This window comes from Anoplopoma fimbria, chromosome 20, assembly GCF_027596085.1.
Source record: "Anoplopoma fimbria isolate UVic2021 breed Golden Eagle Sablefish chromosome 20, Afim_UVic_2022, whole genome shotgun sequence".
Taxonomy (NCBI): Eukaryota; Metazoa; Chordata; class Actinopteri; order Perciformes; family Anoplopomatidae; genus Anoplopoma; species Anoplopoma fimbria.
Window position 1 is genome coordinate 6,710,435 of NC_072468.1, and position 23,944 is coordinate 6,734,378.

General features: G+C 39.0%; 2 protein-coding genes across 3 annotated transcripts; one reads left to right on the top strand and one right to left on the bottom strand.

The window, feature by feature from the left end:
- Positions 1-172: 172 nt before the first annotated feature.
- Positions 173-6,033, top strand: zgc:101716 (uncharacterized protein LOC492784 homolog). 2 transcript variants are annotated; one of them, XM_054622035.1, is made up of 8 exons: positions 173-412; positions 1,520-1,621; positions 2,491-2,634; positions 3,356-3,406; positions 3,511-3,655; positions 3,836-3,977; positions 4,732-4,864; positions 5,002-6,033. In XM_054622035.1, exons 1-8 carry the CDS (start codon positions 311-313, stop codon positions 5,164-5,166), a joined length of 984 nt encoding a protein of 327 aa, XP_054478010.1. In that variant the 5' UTR covers positions 173-310; the 3' UTR covers positions 5,167-6,033. The 2 variants fall into 2 exon arrangements, with proteins under 2 accessions (XP_054478010.1, XP_054478011.1); XM_054622036.1 differs by having other exon boundaries at positions 3,839-3,977.
- An 8,805-nt stretch (positions 6,034-14,838) lies between these two features.
- Positions 14,839-23,461, bottom strand: tbc1d31 (TBC1 domain family, member 31). Its single transcript, XM_054622475.1, has 23 exons — positions 23,007-23,461; positions 22,428-22,568; positions 22,080-22,195; positions 21,764-21,942; positions 21,469-21,620; positions 21,146-21,305; positions 20,717-20,917; positions 20,432-20,593; positions 20,170-20,249; positions 19,915-20,061; positions 19,638-19,771; positions 19,138-19,271; positions 18,845-19,024; positions 18,507-18,739; positions 18,291-18,363; positions 18,075-18,154; positions 17,837-17,972; positions 17,559-17,651; positions 16,921-17,049; positions 16,526-16,720; positions 16,154-16,223; positions 15,881-16,012; positions 14,839-15,744 (listed from the first exon to the last, which is right to left on the bottom strand). Exons 1-23 carry the CDS (start codon positions 23,075-23,077, stop codon positions 15,590-15,592), a joined length of 3,153 nt encoding a protein of 1,050 aa, XP_054478450.1. The 5' UTR covers positions 23,078-23,461; the 3' UTR covers positions 14,839-15,589.
- Positions 23,462-23,944: the final 483 nt, after the last annotated feature.

Genomic DNA, 23,944 nt, shown 5'->3' on the forward strand with positions numbered 1-23,944 from the left:
CTTCTTTAGGTTTGACACTATGAAGATATGAACTTGCCTTTCATAATATTTGTTTTTAGGATGATGGCATCAGTTAAAGTTTAGCGTATCTGAACAATTCATACTTATTGCGCCCGTTTTCATCATGAGTCGGAACCTTTCTGCCCGGAACTATTAACCCTGGACACTGTACTAGTCGTGCAATTTACAGGTAAGGACCGCGTAACTGCGGTTTAAACAAACAGTACACGAGTTTCGGCTGACGTTAGCGGTTTCTCGTGACACGCTTACCTGTTGAAATCAGGGAGTTTATCCTATTTTCCGGGTCCGGATGGAGATATTCGCCACGTTTGATGACTCGGTGTTTCTGGAGGCGAGAGACCGAGTCGCCGTGGCTTTGTCTTCTTACAACGCCAAGCTGTGTGAGCCGGAGGTGAGAGTCTGTTTAATAACAGCACACAGTCACAGCTGCAGCGTGGCGGTCCAGCACCAAGGCGGGCGTAGATGGTGCTTGACGCGGATGAAGTGACACCGTCTTGAGGGCTTCATGATGGGGTTGTTAATTACAACGTGCCACAGCTAGCTTGTTAGCTGGCAAGCTGTGGTTGATTTGACTCTTTCGTAAACAACACACACACACACACACACACACACACACACACACACACACACACACACACACACACACACACACACACACAGACACTTCTAATGTTGATACTTAATAAGACAAAATAAAGTAAAGAAGAAAATCAAAACAATAATCAAAGATATAATCTCACGTTTCCCATGCGAAGCCAAAAAGGGTACAAAGGACAATACTTTAAAAAAAAAAAAAAGAGTGTGTGTGTTCGTGTTCTAATTTGACAGATCGACTTACTGCAAGGCAGTTTGACTGGACTGTATTTGAGTTAGCTAACAGTACCAAAAAAACAGACTACTTGGTGTGTATATACATAATACCTTTCAACAGTTACTAAAACATGGAATAAATAGACAGATGGAATGTAATTGTGTGGGGGGGGAGTCAAGGCTATCTCTTCTCTGCTGTTGTATGTTAAAACTTTATCTTTCAGGTTTACATTTAAAACACATCATTGTTGGACTCAAACGCAATTGACAGTCGCTTCATAGCCGTGATGTTCTCAATTGTCTTCCTCACAGTTGAGTGCCTCTAAGGAAGCTCTCGTCCCATCCAAGGTTTTAACAGTGTTTTCATTTCTGTTCAAAGAATACTTCATCTTATCAGTATCTTTGCCAAGAAAACGTTAGCCAACATATAAGGAGAATTATTTGCTATCTGGCTATAATGTAAGTTAGATTGATGAGGCGTTTGATCTGTCAAAAAAGCCTGTGTGTGACCTTTGCGTTTGGAGAAACAATATCTCTTAAATTACATTTGGTGGATACGTAATATCTTTGTCGATTCAGTTAATTTTTCTTATATTGCTCCACGTTATATTTGTGGCACTGTATATACAAGTAATGATTGTGCATTAGGTGCTTTTAAATTATTGTCTTCTCTTGTTTTTCTCTGCAGTGGTTCTGTGAAAATACTGCTCTCAATACAGACGATCCTTTGGAGAAGCAGAAAATCTATAAGTTCAGAGGTGACTTGGCTGTGAGACAGGGAAACCATCAGGTAATTAATCATTCAGTTTAGTCAATTATCTCTAATTTGAAATATTTATTTGCGGCCATTGTGATTGTTCAATTATGCGGACAAACTACCATTGAGGTTCGTAACAATTTACAGATGGAAGCTCTCATTTCAACGTCTTTCAGCTTGTTCATGGGGACTAATTTGCAGCAGCACTGGTTTCATGGGCCAGTATTTGGATGTTTCTCTTGAGCTGGGGCTGAAACACCAGCATACAGGACGGAGATTGATAGATTAGATTTATCTTTTTAACGTGGAAAACATAATAATAAAACTAAACAACAATGACCAGAATTAACAGTAAACATATACAGCAAATCCTAAATAGTTAAATTCATATTATATGTCCAAAAAGCTGGTCATACTCCTTTCTACAACTTAATTAATTAACTTAATGTTTAATCGCATAAAAAGTTTTGAATTCACTTTACTTATTCTTGTATTGTAGACATTATCATATTCTATCCAACAGAGCACAACAAATGATATATTTACTATTATTAGCCGCTTCAACACAACAACATTTCCATATAACAAACTTTGTCACGACACAGCGTAACTTCTGGGGGATGTTTAATTATTGAAATATTATATGACCATGTAATGTAATTTGAATAACGCACTTTCTGCTATCATAATATGTAAATAGACACACACACTCTTGACTAACTGAAAATAAGTTTGTTTTTTCCAATACGTTTACTTAAATCGGACCGACAGAAGCTGCTTGAGGCAATAAAACACGTGATTTGACTTGGCTCATAACTGTCAAACATCAGTTCATACATACCAATCTCCATTGTCTACTATGAGGTGTGTAATGTTCTGTTCTCACGATGTGGTGAGTATAGAAAGCCTTGGATGCATACAGCAGCTGCCTGGAGTGGGTTGCTGACAACAACCTGACCATCAGAAGAGATGTACTGGAGGGAATGGCCCGATGCTGCACCAAACTGGGACAGAGAGACAGGGCGTTAGAGTTTGCAGACTTACTGGTAATTCTTCTGAGCTTTTCCTGAAAGGTTTTCCATGCAGAACAGTGTCCCTACCTGTAACCAGAACAACCTGTTGTCATTGTGAAATGCTTTATATATCACTTAGTGTTAAAGGAAAAAAATCCCAAGTTATTACATAATAATAATAATAATAAATAAACAAACAAACACACAGTCTGTTACAAAACCCTAAACATATAATATTAAGGATTGTTTCTCAAGGTATGGCATAGTTTTGGTGGACTTTTTTTTACAATTACCTTCTAGTCAGCTTTTTTGTTATTCACAGGATGTAAGTTACTTGGTTTGTACTTCAGCTTTAAAAGATAACAAAGATTAAGGTGTTTGTGCTTTTATGATCTCCGATATTAAAAGCTACCTGTCAAACGGGAATCTTTTTAATACACAAAGTTACCAGAGTCCACATTTACCTATTGTCAGTCTTCTGTTTTAAAATGTCCACTAATGTATCTCATTATTGAAATCTGTGTAGGCAGTTGTCTCTTAAAAAATGGATGCAAGTTTCCCACTAGCACATTGAACGAACCATCCCTGAAGAATGTTTCATCTATAAAATAACATGAATAAAGCTTAAGTCCATTAAATGTTCTCTGTGATGGACAACCTATCTGAAAGAAATTCAATCAAGACATGAGTCTGAAAGCTTTGGTCTAGAAAGTATTCAGAAGTCAGTAGTAATTTATGCATGATCTTTCTCCAGAGCAAAGAAGCGTCCAACACCTGTCACCTGACCAGCCTGCTGCTGCTCAAGGTCTGCATTAGCCAGAATACACACATAACACATTGATACTCAAAATAATTCTATGCAAATGTAATAATCTTATTATTTAACTGATCTATATTCTTTTACTGAAGGTCAGCATCTACCAGCATTTTGGAGCCGTAGGATCAAAGATGTCAGCTCTTCAGCAGTTGTGTAGCCTGCTGCCCTTTAACCCCTGGTTCTGGTACAACCTTGGACAGACGTGTCTGCAGCAGCTGGAGAGCGTCAGAACCACAGGTAGGATTTAGTTGATTTCCTGTTTCATTTAGCACCAATATAATTTATAGGTCAATTTTGCCCGTGAACTGTTGATTTTTCGTTTTTTATTGCAATGGTGAATGAACACTCAAGCAAGTAACAAACCCATAGATGAGCATTAAATGATTGGTCCTCATGTTCTGATGTATTTGCCTCTAGTAGGATCGTGTTCCCCAGAGAGGTGTGAATCAGCAGAAGAGCAGAATAATGGAGGGACTGAGGAACAACAACAGGAGGAGGCAGCAGAGCTCAATGAGAACAGAATCTGGCTGAAAGCTTGCACCTGTTTCATCAGGACAAGGTACACAGATTATCATTTCAATTCTTCATATACTGAAGAAAATACTAGCCATTTTTTTTAAATTTACAGTACATATTGTAATAGTTGAAAGTTCCTGGAAAGAGCAGCTGGACCAGATGTTGTGATAAATAAGAAATTCACATAACATGATAAAGCGGGAGAAAAATAAATTGGGCTGTAAATATGTGTTATGCCACTGTCAGCTGTAAAGACCAAAATAAGTGCTGTGCTTACCCTCAGCCATCACTGCCTGCCTTTTATGAATCCAGATTCATTGTATGTAGTTTTTTATTTCCTCACCACACGCTTTGGAGCTTTTACTGACACAGGGTTGTCTCCCTTTATCACTTTTCCTTTACGAAAACCGTTCCATTTTGTGTCATTGCATCCGCGGCACTGTAACCTTTATCTTAAATGTTGTGATTGTCGTGGTGATATTCAAACATAACTGGAACTTAAAATGATGCTTTGTTAGAATAACTGTTTTTTAGATTGTACGCTTAAAGTATTTTTAAAAAAATAGAAAATCTGGCATATTAAGAAATAATTTCTTTTAAAATACCTAATTTTAGTCAGTTGTCTCACACACCAGAAGTTCAGCCAGATCATTTACAAAACATCAACTCAGTGACAATGTAATCTGTGGAGATGCCATAGTTAAATGTGTGTTCAAATTTGCTCTGATTTATTTATCAAGAGTTTGAATGTAAATCCTAGTGTCTGAATGTCTCCACATCTGTTGTGTATCCCTCAGACTCCTTTTGAGAATCCTTCGACAGCAGCAGTCCTCCTTTGTGTTGCAGCGCACTGAAAGCACTTTGCAAATGACAGATGAGGTGTTACAGAGGCTGAGTCCCAAAGAAACAACTCTGCAGGCTCTCACTGAGGTGAAAACTTGCTCCTGGGTTTGTTTATACATTTTGTGTCAAGGCCTGACTTTCAGGCAGTTTGGGGCTGAGTTTAAGTCAGTGGATAGTTTTTCCACATGAGCACACTTTCAGTCTCTCTCTGTTTGATCTTCCAGGTGGTGTCAGAGGACCTGATTCCAGATAAGATGAGGGAGGACTACCAAGACGGGGAAAGTCTGGCCAGTGTGGGTGTGCAGAGCTTCAGGGAGCGCTGGTGGAACAAGATCCTCCTGACTGGTGTGCTAGAGACTGATGGCCGTCAGACACCGACACAGTGCTGATGCTCCAGTGATGCCTGTTTACACAGATGTTGACAGACAGTATGGGACTGAAGAACATTTTGAAGGTCCTGTCACTGTATAAATCCCATCAAAACGCAAAAGAAACTGGATGAACTGAAAGCCAGATCAAAGTCCTGCAACAGAAGTGGAAATACACAAATACAGTTCAAATGCTAAATTGATGCTGACAATCTCAAAAATGCCTAAAAAGCACAATATTCATAAGTGTAAATCCCACTCCTAAAATGGGAGAATTGCACAGTGAAACTTGCAGTATAATGCTTCATCCACCTCGTACTGTGTTTACTATCATTTATGAGAGTCATGAGAGATGGGAAACAAAGTTAAAAATCTTTGAATGTTCTGCCTAAAATGTCACGTATGCCTTAACATGTTAATATCTTAAGAATGATTTAATTAAATTTTTATTTTTTTCTGAAATTTTCTCAAACACTTTGCGCAGCAGTAACCTAAATAGGCTGAGAAGAAATGAAAATGTAAGTTTATGAGCGGCCTGCCTCCAAGCCATTATAACTGGCAAACTTTTCACTATAACCTAAAGATAGCCAGCTGCTCTTAAATATATTTTTGTAAAGTAATTTTAAAAAATAGCATTTCTATCATTTAAAATGTGAATGATTAAATATTTAAAACTTAAAGAGCATTTGGTGAGGGGACACATTATTTCTTACTTTACATTGATAATATGTACACGCGCACAGTTGTTTTTACTTAATTGCCTGATAGACCTCTTCAGACAGTCCCTGATTGACGTCTCCTTAACTGTTAGTTCTGCTGTATTTGATATAATAGCAATTATTCTAGTTAGTTGACATCATACAACTCTCAGTGTAGCTCCACCCAGCATTAACCTTAGCAGATGTCTAATCAGAAAATAACTGTAAAAAACACTTATCTTTGTGGGTGTGCAGTCTTTTTTTTGATACACTATACTATGACAATGTTTTATGACTTTTTTCGACATGCTATCCAATCACTTATTCAATTTGTTGATTTTTTTTTTTTTGACAAACTATGCTATTGATTTTTACAACTTTTTTTATAACCTTTTTAGACATGATATTCTACTTTACTTTTTTCGACAAACTACTTTTTTATGACTTTTTCCGAAATACTATACTAGAAAAAATCTTCAACATTCTATCCTATTATAATTTTCAAGATCACATGCAATTACTTTTTTCGTCATATTGTACTATGGCTTTTTTGTCAAAGTGTCATAGAATATATGATGAAAAAAGTCATACAAAAGTCATATAATAGTTTGTTCAAAAACTTTTTTCAGATTTTTTTTTACCTAACTAGACTATGATTTTTCAATGACTTTTTTTTTACATATTTCACTATGACATATACTATGATCTTTTTTAAAAACTTTTTTCGACAATCTATTACTTTTTATATTTTTTTTGGACCTACTATACAGTGAGTTTCTTATGACTTTTTTGACATACTTTACCATGACTTTATTCACCATAGTCTACTAAAACAAGCTATGACTTTTTTATACTTTTTTTCGACATACTATACGAGGATTTTTTTTGATATACCATACTATTATTCTTTATGACACACTATACTATGACTTTTTTACGACATATATATATATATATATATACTATGACTTTTTTTGACATTTTTTAAGGACATACTATACTATGAATTTTATCAACATACTATACTTTGACTTTCTTGTGACTTCTTTCAACATACTACACTGTGACTTTTTCCTACATACTATACTATGACAATTCTGATATACAATTCTCAGATTTTTTAAAAATACTTTACTATGACTTAGAATTTTTTTCTGACATTCTATACTATAATATTTATTGATTTTTTTCAACATATTACACTTTTACTACTACACTACGACTTGTTCTAAACACTCTACCATGACTATTTTATGACTTTTGTGACATACTTTACCATGACTTAGTTCAACATACTATACTATAACACTTTTGATATACTATACTATGAATTTATTACTTTTTTTCGACATACACTATGACTTTTTTTAAAGGACATACTATACTATGACTTTTAATAATCTTTTCAGACATATTTTACTATGACTTTTTTGGAAATACTATACTATGACCTTATGCAACATACTAAACTATGATTTTTCAGACATACTATACTATGACTTTTTTAAGTTATACTTTAATATGGCTTTCTTCATGACCATAATATATATTTTTTATAATACCATTATATAATCACCATATACTTTTACTTTTTTTAGATACACTATACCATGACTTTTGATTGACATTCTATATTCATCTTTTTCCGGACATTATTTAATATGACTTTTCAGACATACTATATTACTTTTCGTCATACTACAATACAAGGTATTCTTAAGAATTTTTTTCAACAAACCATATTACACATTTTTTATGACTTTTTCAACACAGTATACATTGACTTCTTATGACACTTTTTCAACACGGTATTCAATTAAAACATTTTTTAAACAGTATACCATGACGTCTTGCAACACACTATATTAAATAAAAATAAAAAAATTTTGGCCATACTAAACCTTTTTTTTTTTTTATACATAATAAACTATGAATTCTTTCAACAGACTATACCATGACTTTTGATTGACATACTATATTACGACTTTTTCTGGACATTCTATAATAAGACTTTTCGGACATATGACAATACAAGGACTTCTTAGGAATTACCATACTTAATATAACTTTTTTAGACCTACTATACTATTGCTTTTTTGTCATACTATACAAGGACCTTTTGGGACTTTTTTTTACGATACTATAGTATGACTTTTTCTCTACATACAATAATAGAACTTTTCCAAAATGCCATACCATGACTTTTGGACATACTATACTAGAACTTCTTAGGACTTTTTAAAAAATATATACTATACTTCTATTGCGCAGTGACCTGTATAAAACGGATGGCTGGCACCGAAATAAACTGGAAAGGGACCCAGAAACTGGTGTCAAATTTGATCAGCTATATAGTTTATTGACCTTAAAACCTTTGTCTCTAAACACATCCACTTGAAAGAGAGGCTTTCTTTTACACACTCAATTCAACAATCCTCAAATGATGGCTTCAAGGTTTCAGAACATCCGCTTTTGATATACATTTACCGCTCAACAATAGCTGCATTCTTATTCTTATTACTGATAACTAGGATGTTAAACACAAGAGTTAGTATTTTAGAAATCAGAATAACATTATTTACATTTGTTATTAATGTCATGATGAATGACCAGGATCTTTTTTTTAAGCTTATGTTAAACATTGCCAAAGCCAAATTACTGTGTAAGTAAATGAGGCATCAGCTTCAAATTACACTAGTTTACAAGTGTCACGTTAATCAAGAAGAGGTGAGGCATTGCTGCAATATATGACTCCATGTCATTAATGCTATTTCTAATCAACACCACTGCTTTTATGGTTAGCTTTCTTGGATTGAATTGATTCAGATAATTCAGATACAACATGTTGATGTACCTACTCACCGCCACGTCTATACGCTTGACCTTGTCTTGTCTCTATTTCTTAGGCCTGGCTATCTAACATAATCTATTTGTTACTTCTTTAGTTTTAAGGCTACACTATCTAGGCAATATATAAGCCACATAAAATGTACAAACTTAAATCAATGCATTATTTTTAAGAAAATAATGTACTTAAAAAAAAAAATCCCAAACCCAAAACACACAAAACCTAATGCTCAAAGAAATAATGAATCATTTTGTTAGACAATACACTAGTTTAATATAATTTAGATTTACACAGTAGAATATACTCAATATTTCACATTACCAGATGAATACACTATGTTTCATTGACCTGTGTGATTGTACCGTGTGTGAGGGTGAATAAATGTTTCCAAGCATGTCAGTCTCTATAACACCAAACATCAAAATGAGTCTGTATATTTCTGTCAGGTATTGGTTATGTTTGGATTGAGGCCTGCTGGGTGTCTGTCAGTCATGCTCTTGCTCCTTCCTAATGATGTCCACCTGTCCGTCTTCTGTACCGTCCTGTAAGTGGTGCTGAAGGAGCTGATGTGAGCCGTAGGTCTAGGTCTTTCAGGACGACTCTGTTGCATCCAGTTTAGTCTTGGAGGGGGCCTTCCCTGCTGGGATGTGTGGGGCTGTAGGTGTAGCATGGCTCCTGTACCTGGTAAAAACAGCTTGGAGTTCGACTGGGGCTGAGGTTTAAGATAAGCTCCCATGGCTGATGATGTTGACTTTGAACCTTGAGTCTGTGTAGTTGGGTTTGCCTGGAGTGAGGGTTGGTGGTGTCTCTGGAGCTGATCTTGCCTCCTGGTTCCTAGAGAGGACATGTAAGTTTGTGTGGGTCCTCTTTGGTGGCTTAAAGGGAACCACAAGCCATCCGTTGCTTGTACTTGCTGTGTTGTGGAAGGAGGCGGCTCTGTCGACCTGTTCATATTCCTTTGCCAAAAGAAAAGACCTTCAGTATGCACATTATGGTGCTCGAGATTAGTCTTGAAAGAGGATTGATAGCTGACAATCCTGTGCTGTCCTTGTGTGGGTGAAGCAGTGTGTGGAGGGATTGACTCTTGAGCCCTCACATTCTTTTCAGATGTAGTGTTGATGGTAAGGCTGGTAAGATGAGACTGAACATGTGAGACTTGGTTCAGACTGAGAGGGTTTGAGGGACTCTGGATCTGGATTTGATTCTTCTCAAGAGGTACCACAATATTTTGTGCACCATGCTGTGTGAGGACAGCCCCCACTGTATGCTTTGGTTTGACCACAGATTGAACAAGAGGTTTTTCATGCATTTGTGTGCCAGTGCCTGCACTGTGTAGAGGCTGGGTATCTGGATATCTCTGTTGATTGGATAAAACCCAAATTTTTGCTTTTGTCTGAGCATTTTGAGCATCTTGATTCCAAACTTTGTGGCACATTGTTTTGGTCGGGCTTAATCTTGATTTACTGGCATCTGTGTTAGCACTTTGAGCTGCATGTAATGAGGAGTAAAGAGGAAGAGTTTGAGGCACAGTGATGAAAGTGACAAAGTTGGGGACTGGTTTTGAGCTTGAGTATAGCCTGAGGAATTCCTGATGGAAAGGTATGACCGCGCTGCCCTTTACAAGAACAGCAAGACTACGATGGACCTGCCAGGACAGCCAGGAGAAACTGAAGAAACAACAAACAAACAGACACACAAGTATTTATGGTAGAGCCAAAAAACTAAGAAGAGAAGTTACAAATGGAAAGTGGACACATAAAGACATGCAAATATGTTAGATATACACTAAGAAGAACACAAACCTTAATTTAGCTTTTTGTGTTCATGTGCATATGTACAGTGTGTGTGTGTGTGTGTGTGTGTGTGTGTGTGTGTGTGTGTGTGTGTGTGTGTGTGTGTTGTGTGTGTGTGTGTGTGTGTGTGTGTGTGTGTGTGTGTGTGTGTGTGTGTGTGTGTGTGTGTGTGTGTGTTGTGTGTGTGTGTGTGTGTGTGTGTGTTTACCTGTATGAGCCGGCCAGTACCTCAGTCCAGTCAGTGATGATAAAACTCTCCGTAATGTGACCAGTCAGCTTCCTGCCTGTCTTGGCACAATAGGTTTGTCCATCCACGCTGCGCACTGACAGTTTCTACATTAACACACATACACAAGCGCACACACAAGAGCAATTATTTATATTACTATTAATTTATTAAGTATTCAATATGTACACATTTTTCTCTCTGGGAAGAAGACATAAAACTAATTTCCTTAGCTATAGGGAGTGACAAGTTGTGATGGTTTGAAAGTTTTGTTTGTTAAATTTGGTACATAATATATTTTGATGTTTTCAAAAATAGCTGGTGACTGCAGCAGCAAATTAAATTATTTTAAAGATAAAAGAGCAAAAAATAGGTATAAAATATGTTAAATATGGAGCATCACCATGATGGTATTCAATGTCTATAACTGCGATGATAATAAAGGTAAAATGTTGTGCTTTCTAATAATAAGTGTTGAATAAAGTAAGAATTAAAGATTGTACTTATTTAAAATTAAGCTGATCTGTGGCATATTTGGATACCAAATTAAAAATCACTTTAAAGTCCAGCTCATTGTCATTTTGTTTACATGCATCAGTGGAAGCACTGTATTCCTAAAAGGTCCACTGTTGTTCCAAGCACAGATTCTCAAGTCTGTGCTTCAACGCCCTGCTGAGGATCAAAGGTCAGCTTGTGAAAGAGAGCTAAAAACAGAAACATGCTATGAGACAAAGCAGACAGCAGCATGTCCATCACGTACAGTCTCTCTATGGTGTTTTACATGTGCAGAAATCTGTATTGCGTGGTGCTTAAGCAGGGAAGCTGTATCTCCTTGGTTAGAAGATGCTGAGGTTGACTAAATGACACTATTGATGGATGGAAGGATCTAGCTGATGTCACATTCACCCCAAAAAACTAATGCTTTGATGCACCTTCTTCTTTAACAATTTTATATAGTAAAGCAGCTCACATGAAACCTAAAAGTGTTAACTAGCTAAAATGCAACTCATTTTTTAAATGAGTGAGGCTTTGGATTTGTGAGGCTTTGGATTTGTGAGTTTTTAAACTTGAAATCAGTAGCTATATCACCTTCTGGTAGCGATCAGACACAGTGCTTGGATTAAAAGGAAAACCTGGTTTCATTATTTTATCCAAGGGATGGGAGATGAAGTAATGTATTCATAGACAAGGGGCCTCATTACAGAGACAACCTAACTGATCTTAATTTGTAAAGATGGGAAAAATCTTCCTGCTACAGAAGCAATTCTTAAACTCATGGCTGCATCCTATCACAGACCAGTGATCATAGCTTAACTGCTTAACTATAACAATGCTATTTTATTTATATTTTTCTCTTTTTGATGAAATACAAGACTATGACTTTTGAATGACATATATACAATAACTTTTTTAATACAATTTTAATGACATACTTTACAATACAATACAACTGACATATTACAATAAAAGGCATCGTAATGTTATAAGAGAGTGCCTTGTAGTTTCCTAATGACATTTCTGTCTACGTGTATCCTTATCCAAAGAGCATCTCAAAATAACTATTTAAGTCCAGGAAGTGATCCTAACAATTTTAGATTTTTTTGGGGGACTTTTTCCTATGTTAAAAACTTAAAAAGCTAGTGTCGATATATTGGAAAGAGGAAGATGGACTTACAGGGAAGCTTTTGCTGTCTAGTTTGAGGTCCTGCCACATGTTGACGAACAGGTTCAGGTTGAGATGATCCAGGAGCAGATGAACAGACACATTCCTCTTCCTGCTCGCCTCCAGAAGATCACAGAGCAGCTCTACATCACTAAAGTTGTCCATCACTATGGCGAGGGCCTACACAAATACATGCAAACACGCGCACACAACACACTGTCAAATGTCACTAAAGCTGTCAATCACTATAAAAAAGACCTGTACAGACAGATATCACTCACTGTGTTTCTGACTTTTCAGCACACAAGATCCAATACCAACACTTTTAATCTTCTCTCACGTGTACAGGCATGCATGTTATGTTCCTCTTTATGTGCAGGCACATGCTGAAACACACACACACACACACCATTCCAGCTTTTCTGATGAACTCTCTGACCATGTCTTTCATGCTGGCTGCCCTTGTGTCGGACTGGAAATAAACCTCAATGTTGGGCTTATCCAGGACAGGATCAGTCAGCTTTATATCTGGAAAGGAACAAATACATGATCAGGGAAGGCAGCAAATGATACTGATTCACCATGAAAGAACATTGGGCTGACATACAAAAGTCTGTACAGGTTTTAACACTTCAAATATCAAGAGTTAAAACACAAGAAAGTTAAGTTGTGGTATAAGAGAAGAGCTTGCTTCCATAAACATTTTCTACTACTGTAATACCTTTTGGGCTGCTCAGGTCCAAACCTGCCACAGTAGGATCACTGTCTGTGGACACTGCAGGATATCGTGTGGCAGACTGGGACCCAGCAAACAAGCTCTCTGACTCTTCATCGCCATCATCAGATGCACCAGGATCAGCTGTGTAAAAAGAAAATCCTTTGCATCAAGCTATGATATATAAAGCTGTTACAAGCAGCAATAATATTATTTTATATTTAATGAATCAATCTCAGTTTATTTCTTATGTTTTCAAAAAATTGACCGCAAAGAGCAGGCCAAAAAATGTAAAATTATAAATGACAATATAAAATAAATCCAGTTACAACCTGAATTGCCATCCTTCCCATTTTCTAGGATGTAAGTCTTCTCCAGTTCTGACAGAAAGTCCACTTCTCCCTCAGCATTCAACACCTCGTGGTATCCCTCTAAACCCCGGCTGAGCAGGGAGTCCACTGCCAGCCGAGCGCTCTCGTTGTGGCTCAAGTCCAATGCGGGTCTGCTGGCTATAAAGCCATAGCAAGAGGAGGAAGGGATGCGGAGGTCTTGAACCCGTCGCCTCACCTTCCCCTGGGGTTTTGAACTCCTGTACAACAGCACAGATAAACCGCTGGACTCCATGGATGATGCTGATCTTGTTTACTGTAGTTTGGTTTGTAAGAGGTAAAATGATTTCATCAGACAACTAGTTCAACATAAGCAGGCGCATGTTGCTGCTGTGCATGATCCTCAAAGCCATATGAGATGGTTACCTGCATTTATCTGACATTAATGAAAGAACTACTGGTTGAAGCACATAGACAGGTGGAGAGAAAATGGTGGACCCGCCCCCGCTTAGGGCAAGCTGGGTTTCACAAGTGATGAGAGGTGACAGGTGTGAGCAAAAGTCATGCGATTAGATGTTAATGAAAGACAGAGAATACACAAGAAAGTACGCCCATGTATAAATGTAGCAAATATTGATTCATAGGTTATTTTATGGCATCTTGAGTGAGAAGTAATATTAGGTTTCAAGAAATATTCCTAGTGTGTGTTTCTAGTAGAAAAATGATTGAGTGATTAGCTGTTTTCCTTCCACGGCCTGAGAGTGATTCGGAGCAGGTTGAGTGGAAAGGAATGAGTGACAGGAATGGGGATGGCTGTCATTTCAGCTCATGTCAAACAGCACCTGGATGATTATTGGACCAAAGCCTGAGACAAACAGAGGCACACCCAGTGAGAAGCAGAAGCACACAGGTCCTTAGCTGCTGTTTTAAAGTGATAACACTTCAGATCCACGTCTGTTATATGACAGACAAATTGCTGATTGTCTTGACATATACAGACACACAGACCATCAACACTCTGAACGAAAACTCACTCCCCAAAATATCCAATCAAAACATACCTCTGATCCAAATTATAGTACAATCTAAATTATTAAGCCCCTCAGAACTAAATTTGCATATTGCATGTTGTCCGTTTGTAATACTCCATCTAGGGATTCTGTTTACAGGAAAGAGCACCTGGACCTCCTCTCCTGCATACAGATGTGTAAACTACCTTTTTCAATCATTTAAAAAAAACATTTGAATCAATACCAAAAGAGTTTGAGGGTCTGCATTACAAATCAAAGACTGCTACTATAATTGTTCAATACCAGACCTAAAAACATGTAGCATAACTTATGTATATTTTGAAAGGCACAATGAAACAGAAGGTTAAATCAGAATTTTTAAAAAACATTTTATCCAAACCAGTGTTTAAATAAGACAAATCATATAAAAGTAATTAAAAAAGAAAATTACAAAAAAAAAACGACCACCAGCTATACTTAAAAATGACAACCATGAATATTAATTGTACAACTGAACTGGAAGTTATTATGATAACAAATGCAGAGATATAAAAAGGTGCAGTACAGGTACACAATGCTAAATCTTTTCTAAAGAATGAACAGATGTTTCATCATACAGTTAACAGACTAGACTTAGTACCTACATTTGTATGCATACATACGTTGTATGTTGCATCAGATTGTCCAGTGGGCAAACAGAGTTCAACGGCTACAGACGGACTGCAATGATACAACATTGACCTTTTTATTGCCCCGGCCATTGTCCGCCCGTTGTTGCTTGTAGGGATGTTATCAAAGAAACCACCTACGAGTTTCCTTAGATCCTAGAGAAGTGACACAAGCTGAACCATCACGTCCGCAACACTACAGCCAAAACTCAAAGAATGAACCCAGTTCTGTCTTCAGTCAGATGACTACTGTCTTAATGGAAGGCATGGGGTTTTCATGAGATGGTGGTTGATGATCTAGAGTTAAAATGTTTGACACTATTTGCATTGATAATGTATAGTTTTAAAGATGGTATACAAGCACTTGGAAAGTGGTAAACAGATAGCAGCTATCCTGTATGCTCCTCAGTCTGAGTCATTGTTTCTGGTGTTCTAGCTCCCTGGAGAAAAGAATATGTTTTTGTGATGCTATGACGACAGAGAGCAGTTTGTGGTTACTGGGAGACAGAGGACAGTGTGTGGACAGACTGTGAGGAGGCAGAGCTGCCCTCTCTGGCTCTGACCGCCAGTTTCTGTCTTAATTCTCGGACTTCCTTCAGCAGTTGTCTCTCGCTGCTGTCCAGCTGGGCCCGGCCTCGGTCCAGGGAAACTGTCAGGAAACAAAGACAGAAGGGCATACAGGAAAAGTGTTTATACAGAAACTTAAGATTAAGATGGTTGTGTTATGTAAATGCTGCAACAATTAGAAGATGAATCGCTAAGTTGATTGACAGAAAATGACTTACAGTTTGTGGATGTGCTTTCTGAAGGTGAACTGCTGTTCAGACACACCATGTTGGTTTCTGCCTGCTTTGGAGAGGTGGCAGAGTTGGTTCCAGCATAAACAGCAGTGGTGGCACTGGGTCTATGAGGAAGTCCTGTGGTGGAAAAAAGAGATCTTAACCCTATCTGTCTCTGGCCGTCTGACAGTAAGCAACACTGGAATATTAGATCCACGATGCAATGGACAGGTCAGCACAGAGGCCACAAACAGAGCTGGTGTACATATGGAGTAATACCTGTGTCCGTCGAAGACAGGGGCTGTTGCTGCTTCTGTAACTGGGCTCTGGAACTCATTATTTCATCCCACTGCAATTCAACAAGTATTCATCATCTGATTGAATAACAACAACAACTTTTCTTCCTGCCTCCATCAATTTGTCTTCAGTGATGTTTTTATATTTATTGTATTTCAGACATCGAGACGGTGAGATATATTTCTTAGACAGGAACACAGATATCAATCTTTTTTTTTTTTCTTAAGAGCTATTTTTTTTATACTAAAAAACAACAAAATAAACCATAACATATGTCATAGAAATTAAAACATACACAAGCCAACACATTATGTAAATAGTTGTGTTGACAAATAATACTCTTGTTCTTCTCACCTTCCTTCCTGCCACATCTCTCATGGTGTCAGCCAGTCTTTCCTCCTCTGCCAGGGTTTGTCTGTGAAGCTCTGCCAGTTTCTCCCTCTTCCTCTCCTGCTCCACATCGACCTGCTGCAGGCGCTCCGCCACCTCTCTCTGCCAGTCAGAATCCAAGCCTATTTGGCATGCCTCCGCCAGGGACTCCTCCAAGGCCTGTGTGTGTGTGTGTGTGTGTGTGTGTGTGTGTGTGTGTGTGTGAGAGTTTTTGCATGTGTTTTGAGATAGAGAAAAAAAAAATTAGAGTTTGTGTGGCGTTGATAGTTTATTGTAAAGTCACACAAAGTGCATCAAGATTATGTGCTGACGGATGACGATATTATTACATTGGCTCCATATTGGAATGTGTCACTAACCTGCATGTTTGTCTCTGTGCAGTGTAGCAGCTCTGTGTAGCTCGCTTCCTCTTCTTCTGCCCTCCTCATCCTCATCTCCACCTCCTTCTCAACCTCTCGTCCCACGCGCTCCTGCTCCTTAAACATGTGCTGAGGGAAAGGGTCATGGAGAAAACAAAGTAACACACCAGACTCACAATTATTACAACAATCAAGAGTTTAAAAGTGAAGTTATTACATTGTGGGAATTCACTGTGACTATTACATCAGCTGAATATTTGTTGTCTGATAGTCGTCAGTGTTTGAATGTAAGTATACGTGTGATATTTATTGGTGTCCAAAGGAAGCTACAACACTGTGAAGTCTTGGATTAGGCACAACCGCGAAGGAATTTGCTTGCTTTAAATTAATTTTGTTTCAAAGTGAGACAAACATTTAGAGGCCGAGTTGTTATTGTTGTTGATATTTTGATATATTCAATGTCCCGTGAGAAAGCACATTTTAAGCTTCCAGGTATTTCAACTGCAAAATGTGTTCTAGGTTTAAGAGACTCATCCTTTTGGAATAAATGGTCACAGAGAGAGAAAAGGGAGGGAGAAATTAATCAAAAGAAGCTGCTGGGAGAGAGGAGGGAGTGTTTAATGCAATCCATTTGTCACCTGTTCAAGTTGTCTCCTCTGAGCCTCCAGCTCCATCTGTCGGACTTCTAGATCCTGGACTGCTGCAGCTGTTTCTCGCTCCCGGAGATCCATCTGTTTCACAACATAAAGGTTATTGTTGAGTCAGTGCTCAAACATGGAGGTTATTAAGTCTGCAACAGATCCCTTGGTAGAAGTTAACAAATAAAGACAAGCATGTTAATCATGACAAACTCTTTTCAACTCTTGGAAAATCCTTTATATAAAAAGACTACTTCAAATCTTAACCATCAGGTTACCTTCCTACTGATCTCCTGATCTAGTCTTTGGACCTGCGAGGCTCTCAGGTCCTGTTGGTTTTTGAGAAAACGTCCTTTAGTTGCATCCAACAGCTGTAACTCCTTCACCTTCAGCTCCCTCTTCATGGCTGCCAACCTGCAGAGGACAGAGTAGTGTCAGCAACCCATCCTGCTAAATAGCATTGGTCCTTTTTTCCCCTCATAACTTAATGATGAGGTGTGTCTCTCGTGCTTTTACTTTGTCCTCTGCTGTGTTAGTTTTTCCTCTTCTTGTGCCAGGATGTTTCTGCGCTGTTCCTCGGCCTTCTGCAGCAGCTCCTGTGTTCGGATGAATCAAAGTATTGAATTCACTTAACTTACATTCCAGGCTTGCATTTTTATATACAGATTAACTATGTGAGTGAGCCCCAAAAAATACATCACAACACAATCTATTCTCAAAATGAATATCTACCTGTTGTGCATAATAGGCCTCCTCTTCAGCCTGGCGACGCACAAAATCTGCTCGCAGTGCTGACACCTCCTGCCTGATGAGACACAGACACACAATCCATCTGTTTCATATTTTCTCACTGATGACTTTGATGTGTATTATATAATATATATATGTATTAAATATACATGTCTGCCTATGATAATAAAACTGTCAATACACTATGTCTAGTTTCACCTCTCACGGAGATACTCCATCTCCTGCAGTCGTATCTTCTCCCTCTCCCGGCTCTGGTATTCCACGATGAAATCGGGGTAGTGGTTGAACACGGGGTACTGGCCCTTGGTCAGTGGTGTTAAATCAGAGAGCATATTCCTGGGATGGATGTCAGCTGGTGTGCCGCCCATGAGTCGGTAAGCTTCTTTTATCATGGCTCCCAAATCCAGGTTGTTACGGTGGTGGAAAAAATACTAACAGTAAAAGAAAGAGGAGAAATTTTATTTGATGGAGCAGGAGAGAAAAAGAACAATTACTGACCGAATATAGGGCTGACTTTATTTTCAGAGGAGAGTTACCTCAAAATCCTCTTTCTGGGAGCAGAGCAGCAGAGGCTCACGGCAGCAGGTGATGTAGGCCACACAGGCCATGAGCAGGAATGATGGATGGTTGGAGAAGACGTTGTCAAAGAGTTTGAGCCATTCATCACGGGTCAAAACCTCAGAGAACAAGGTCTCCAGCAGGGGCCAGACATAGAGCTGAGACAGTGTAAAGATGCACAATGAAATCTCTATATCACATGGGTGTGAAACCATCTGACCACTCATCCACCCTCCTCCTCCAGTTGTGTGTAGCTGTGTACAGTGATTACCTGTGAGGTGATGCCACAGTCCACCAGGTGCTGCAGCAGTTCCTTGTCATGATGAGCCAGAACGTTCTCCGCCATGCTCAGGATGTTCAGAGGAGGGTTGGGGAAGTATTCGAACCAATGCTGACCCCAATTCACTGCGCAACAAAACATCCGAGTATTGCAACCAACTGATAATACATTGCCTTAAAACATTCAGATGCCTGATAAACAGAGCAAACATTTTAAAACTTGAAATAAGTTTGAGAATTAAGATGGTTCCAAATCCATTAGTTTCACAAGTTTTAGTCTTTGGCTGCGCACACTGAAGCAGTATTGTTTAGTAGTAATGCTTATGAATGAAGCAGTGCTATTCTCTACACATGAAAAGGGTAAAAAACTTGTGGTAATTAGATACTTTACTCAAAGCAGCAAAAATCCTTCAAGTGTGTAGTTTAAATTTCACACATTTTCATAATATTGTGTTTCCTGGGAAATGGAATTTAATAATAACCATTAAGTACCTATAACAGTGGCCACCACCTCGAAGCAGAGCATTGGGTTGTTCTGGAAGAGCTTGACGAAAGGGAAGGCTACCAGGGGAAGGTACTCCACCTCCCCAAAGATGGCTGCCCAGTGAGCTAAGGCAGACAAAACCCTGTTGAGCAGAAGAACCAAATTATGAAAGTAAGTAATTTCAAAAATAGATTAAAAAAATACTAACCAATAAATTCACCAGAAAGAAGAAAATACTTAATAAGGTGCAAATGTGTGTGAGTGAGAGTGAGAGAGAGATATTACCGCTGTAGTCCCCTCTGTAACTTGTGACTTTTGATCGGGTATTTATCATGTAGAGTCAGGTAGGCTGAATGCAGGCCTTTATCAGTCAGACTGCTGTAAGCTGCATGGTTCTCTGGGAGACACAACAAAGACCGCCATACGAACATCCTGCGATGTGGATACAAAAGTTAAACGTGTGAATCTTAACACACAAACGTTAAAAATTGGCATGCATTTGTCAGTCATCAGATACATGCATGAATCCCCCTACTTTACCTGTATTTAGCAGGATACTCTCCAAATGCCTTGAGCATAGCAACCAGTCTCTTCTTATTTAGACCAGCAGGTAGTTCATTCTATTGATAGACACAAAAGGGTAACACTTCATCAAATAACACACTTTAGTCTACTTTGTCTAGACGGAATGCTTTGTGTGTATTTTTGGTGGAACATCTATATAAGAAATAATCTTCACAATCTTCACTCTATATTAAAAAACAACAACAATGTATTAGGCATTGATTTGTGTTACTCCCACCTCTTTATCGTCAGCAGGAGGTCTAAGAATCTTCACATGTGTACGCCTACCCGAGCACTTGGCTGGTCTCTGAACGACCTCTGACCTGACCTTGACCTTTAGGTTAGACAAGTCCTGATCAGCTCCACCGCCAGAGACTACTGCCACCTGGGAGGGAGGAGGCTGGATGAGGGGTACAGACAAACACACACACAATATGAATACACAAACAGATTAATAAATATTAGCATCATATGAGAAAACTCTTGAACCGTGTACATCTTTGTTATCCCAACGGATTGTCACCTTGTTTAATTCCTGTGTGAGACTCTGAACACTGTAGACATTTATGCTGCCATTATCCATGATGGCCACAACATGTCTGCCGTTAGGGCTGACTGTCACTGTGGTGATGGCGACTTCGTGGGAGCCCATGTGGAAAAGCAGCTTGCAAGTGTGAATGTTGATGAATCGCATAACGCCATCCTGACTCAATACACCTAGTGTCTACAGAGACAAAAAAAAGTCTCAAAATCAGAAGGGTACGTAAGCAGAGTTAACATGTTAAAAATTGGAATACAGAGATAAAGAACCCAAATACAGGATCATTAACATGCTCAGATACACAGACAGGGCCTCTTCCAGGCAAGTGATGTCCAAGATGTCTAAAATTTAAACAAACCAGATTCCATAGCAGGGAGTAGAGATGAAAGAGAAGGTCTGTAGTCTGTGTACCTGACTGGCTCCTCCGTCAAAGCTGTCGGGTAGGAATTCAAGCTGTCGGACGGTTCGGACCTGGGTGGGCATCTGAATCACCCTGACCAGCTGTTTGCTGTCCAGACACCACAGGTGCAGCAGGTTGGAGCGCCCCCCAGCAGCAAGGCTCTTCCCATCACTGCCAACACAAGTCTGGTATTAGCGTTTGATGAAACCTTCCGATTCCACATTTACTTTTGTTGTGCTTATGAAGTGTTCAGTGGTTAAGCAGGGTGGGAGATATAGTCATGAAGAACTACCCTGGAAAGCTACATAATCAATGAGCGAGTTAGCAGACCAACCGTGTAACAGCAAAGGCCTTGTAGGAGATTTTGGGTCCGCAGTCAGGGACTGGGAGTTGATATTTGCAAAACAGCGTGTCGCTCTCCCAAGCAAAGATGGAGTCGTCACTGAAACAGCTGAGAATGGTGTTACTGAGAGGCAGGAAAAACACCTGAAAAACAAACAACAGTGTAGAATGATCAATCCTTATCCGACAAAAAAAGAACACTTCGTCAGTCCTCAAAAAAAGTTTTACCTTCATAATGTGACCACACATCAATTTGTAAATGTTGCTTTTTTTTGTTGCATGTTTACCCTCTGAATGCCAACAGACTGTCGGATGTTGAGCTTCCTCTTCCTCTGGAAGGTGTCCAGGTCCCAGAGCTGAGCCGTGTCAAGGGAAGTGGTGATGGCGTAGCGACCTGAGCTGTGGACAGAGATGGACGACACCGCTCCCTCGTGACCCCGCATCCAACTGACCAGCTGCTTTGTGTCTGAAAGAAACAACCCAACAATATCAAGTGTCATGAATAACTAACTTGTGGAGAAAGTCCAGAAGACCTAAAAACACATACATCTCTTAAAATGACTACTAAAAGAATGAATCAATGTATGGATGTGTCCTTCCTACCTTTGTCAAAGCACTTGATGGTGTAGTCAGCCATGGCCACAAGGAACTCTGTGGTCCTCCGAAGGCTGAATGCCAGAGCAGTGCAGGCCTGGCCTGTCTTCTGCACCAGACGGAATCTGCCACAAGAAAGACAATTAAAAACACTAAATAGAGCATTAAAAGGCTATGACTGGCATTAATAGGAGATAATGGGCACAGTAATGATAGTAAGTAGACCTTAATATTCCTGAATGTCATAATTCACATGTAGCCAAGTGTTGTAAAGCAAATAATATTAATATATTATAATGCAAGTGATAAATAAAGACTTAAAACACTATTTTTGGACTTTTGAGCACAGTCAGTCACCTGTTCCTACTGATGTCAAATACATAGATGTTGCCATGGTGATCTCCAGCCAGGAAGGAGTCTCCTGTGGTGTCAAAGGCCACATGGAGGAAGCGCACCGTCTTGGCCTGCTGAGCAGTGCGGACCACCGTCACCAGCACGCTGAGGAAGAAGACTTTACACATTAATAAACGCACACTCCGATGAAAAGCGACACATGTCAGTGAACCGCGGCTGCTCTCTAGTGGTTACAATACACTCTGAAAAAGAGCCCGAACAACAACAACAACAACAACAACAACAACAACAAACATCAGAAAAAGCATCCACTGGGAATAAACAATATAACGTTTCAGCATATAAGATCGTCTGTAGAGTGATGCCATTCAATGTTTACAGTTCATACTTGATGCAACAAGTGTGACTGAACACAAAGGCAGTGAACGCACCTTTCAGTGCTTCTTTAGGCTCAGAGGTTTATGTTAACTTCTATATTTGTTCACTATACTTTAACAATAAAGCTCAGTAAGTGTGTCACTCCCAGCAGCATCAGGTGCACATGACAGCTGAGCAGGCACCGTGTCGATGCTTCAGACCTACCCTTTGCCTGGGGTTGGTTTCCTATGCCAGACTTTCCCCTCCTCCTTATTCCCGATGTCCGTCACCTCCATTTCAAACACGTCTTCAGAAACAAAGAGCCTACATTTACTGACCAGAGGTAAGGTGGCTCTCCTCGCTTCACTCAAGGCTGCCTGCCCGGTGTCATGGCGAGCTAACAGGCTAAAGTAAGTCGGCTAGTCTGTTTAAAGGCGGAGCAAGCAGCGCGAAATTTGAACGAGCATCCTCCAGAGACGTTGCGTTGAGGTCTGGGTTTGGCTCTCCGTTTAACGTCGGTACCGGCTCCACGGTACCGGCTCCACGTACCGGCTCCACTAACAGATCACCATACTCCACTAACAGATCACCATACTCCACTAACAGATCACCATACTTCCCTTCCGCTTCAGTTTCAGGGGATTCTTTGCTTGTTTTAAGGACGGTTATTTTGTCGCCCAAAATTGACGTAAAGGTAAACAGAGGAGTGCATGTTGGGAGTTGTAGTTCTAAATGATTTTGACTAAATCATTAAATTATGACACTAGGCCTGCAGAAAATAATGTTGTTAATTAAAAGCGACACTCAGGGAATTGGGGGAAAAAAACTTTTGATATTTTTTATTATGATTTTTTTATGTGTATGTACAGGAGACAATTATTTGTTTAAAAAACTACAACATTTGTTTTAGGTTGTTTTCAGTTCAGTTTTATGTTTGCTTATATTTTTACTGTCCAAATAAAGGTGTTTCATTAGGGTGTGCCACACCCTGAAGACAGACCGTCTTAAGAAGGTGCTGTTAAGAACATATGGACAATATCAGTAATGACACTATCAGCAAATAATAATACATTCTCAGTTAGTAAACTGAGATGGAAGAAATCAGTCAGTTAGTTAGATATGATGTGTTTTTGACAATTAAACAATGTTTATTTGGTTTACAA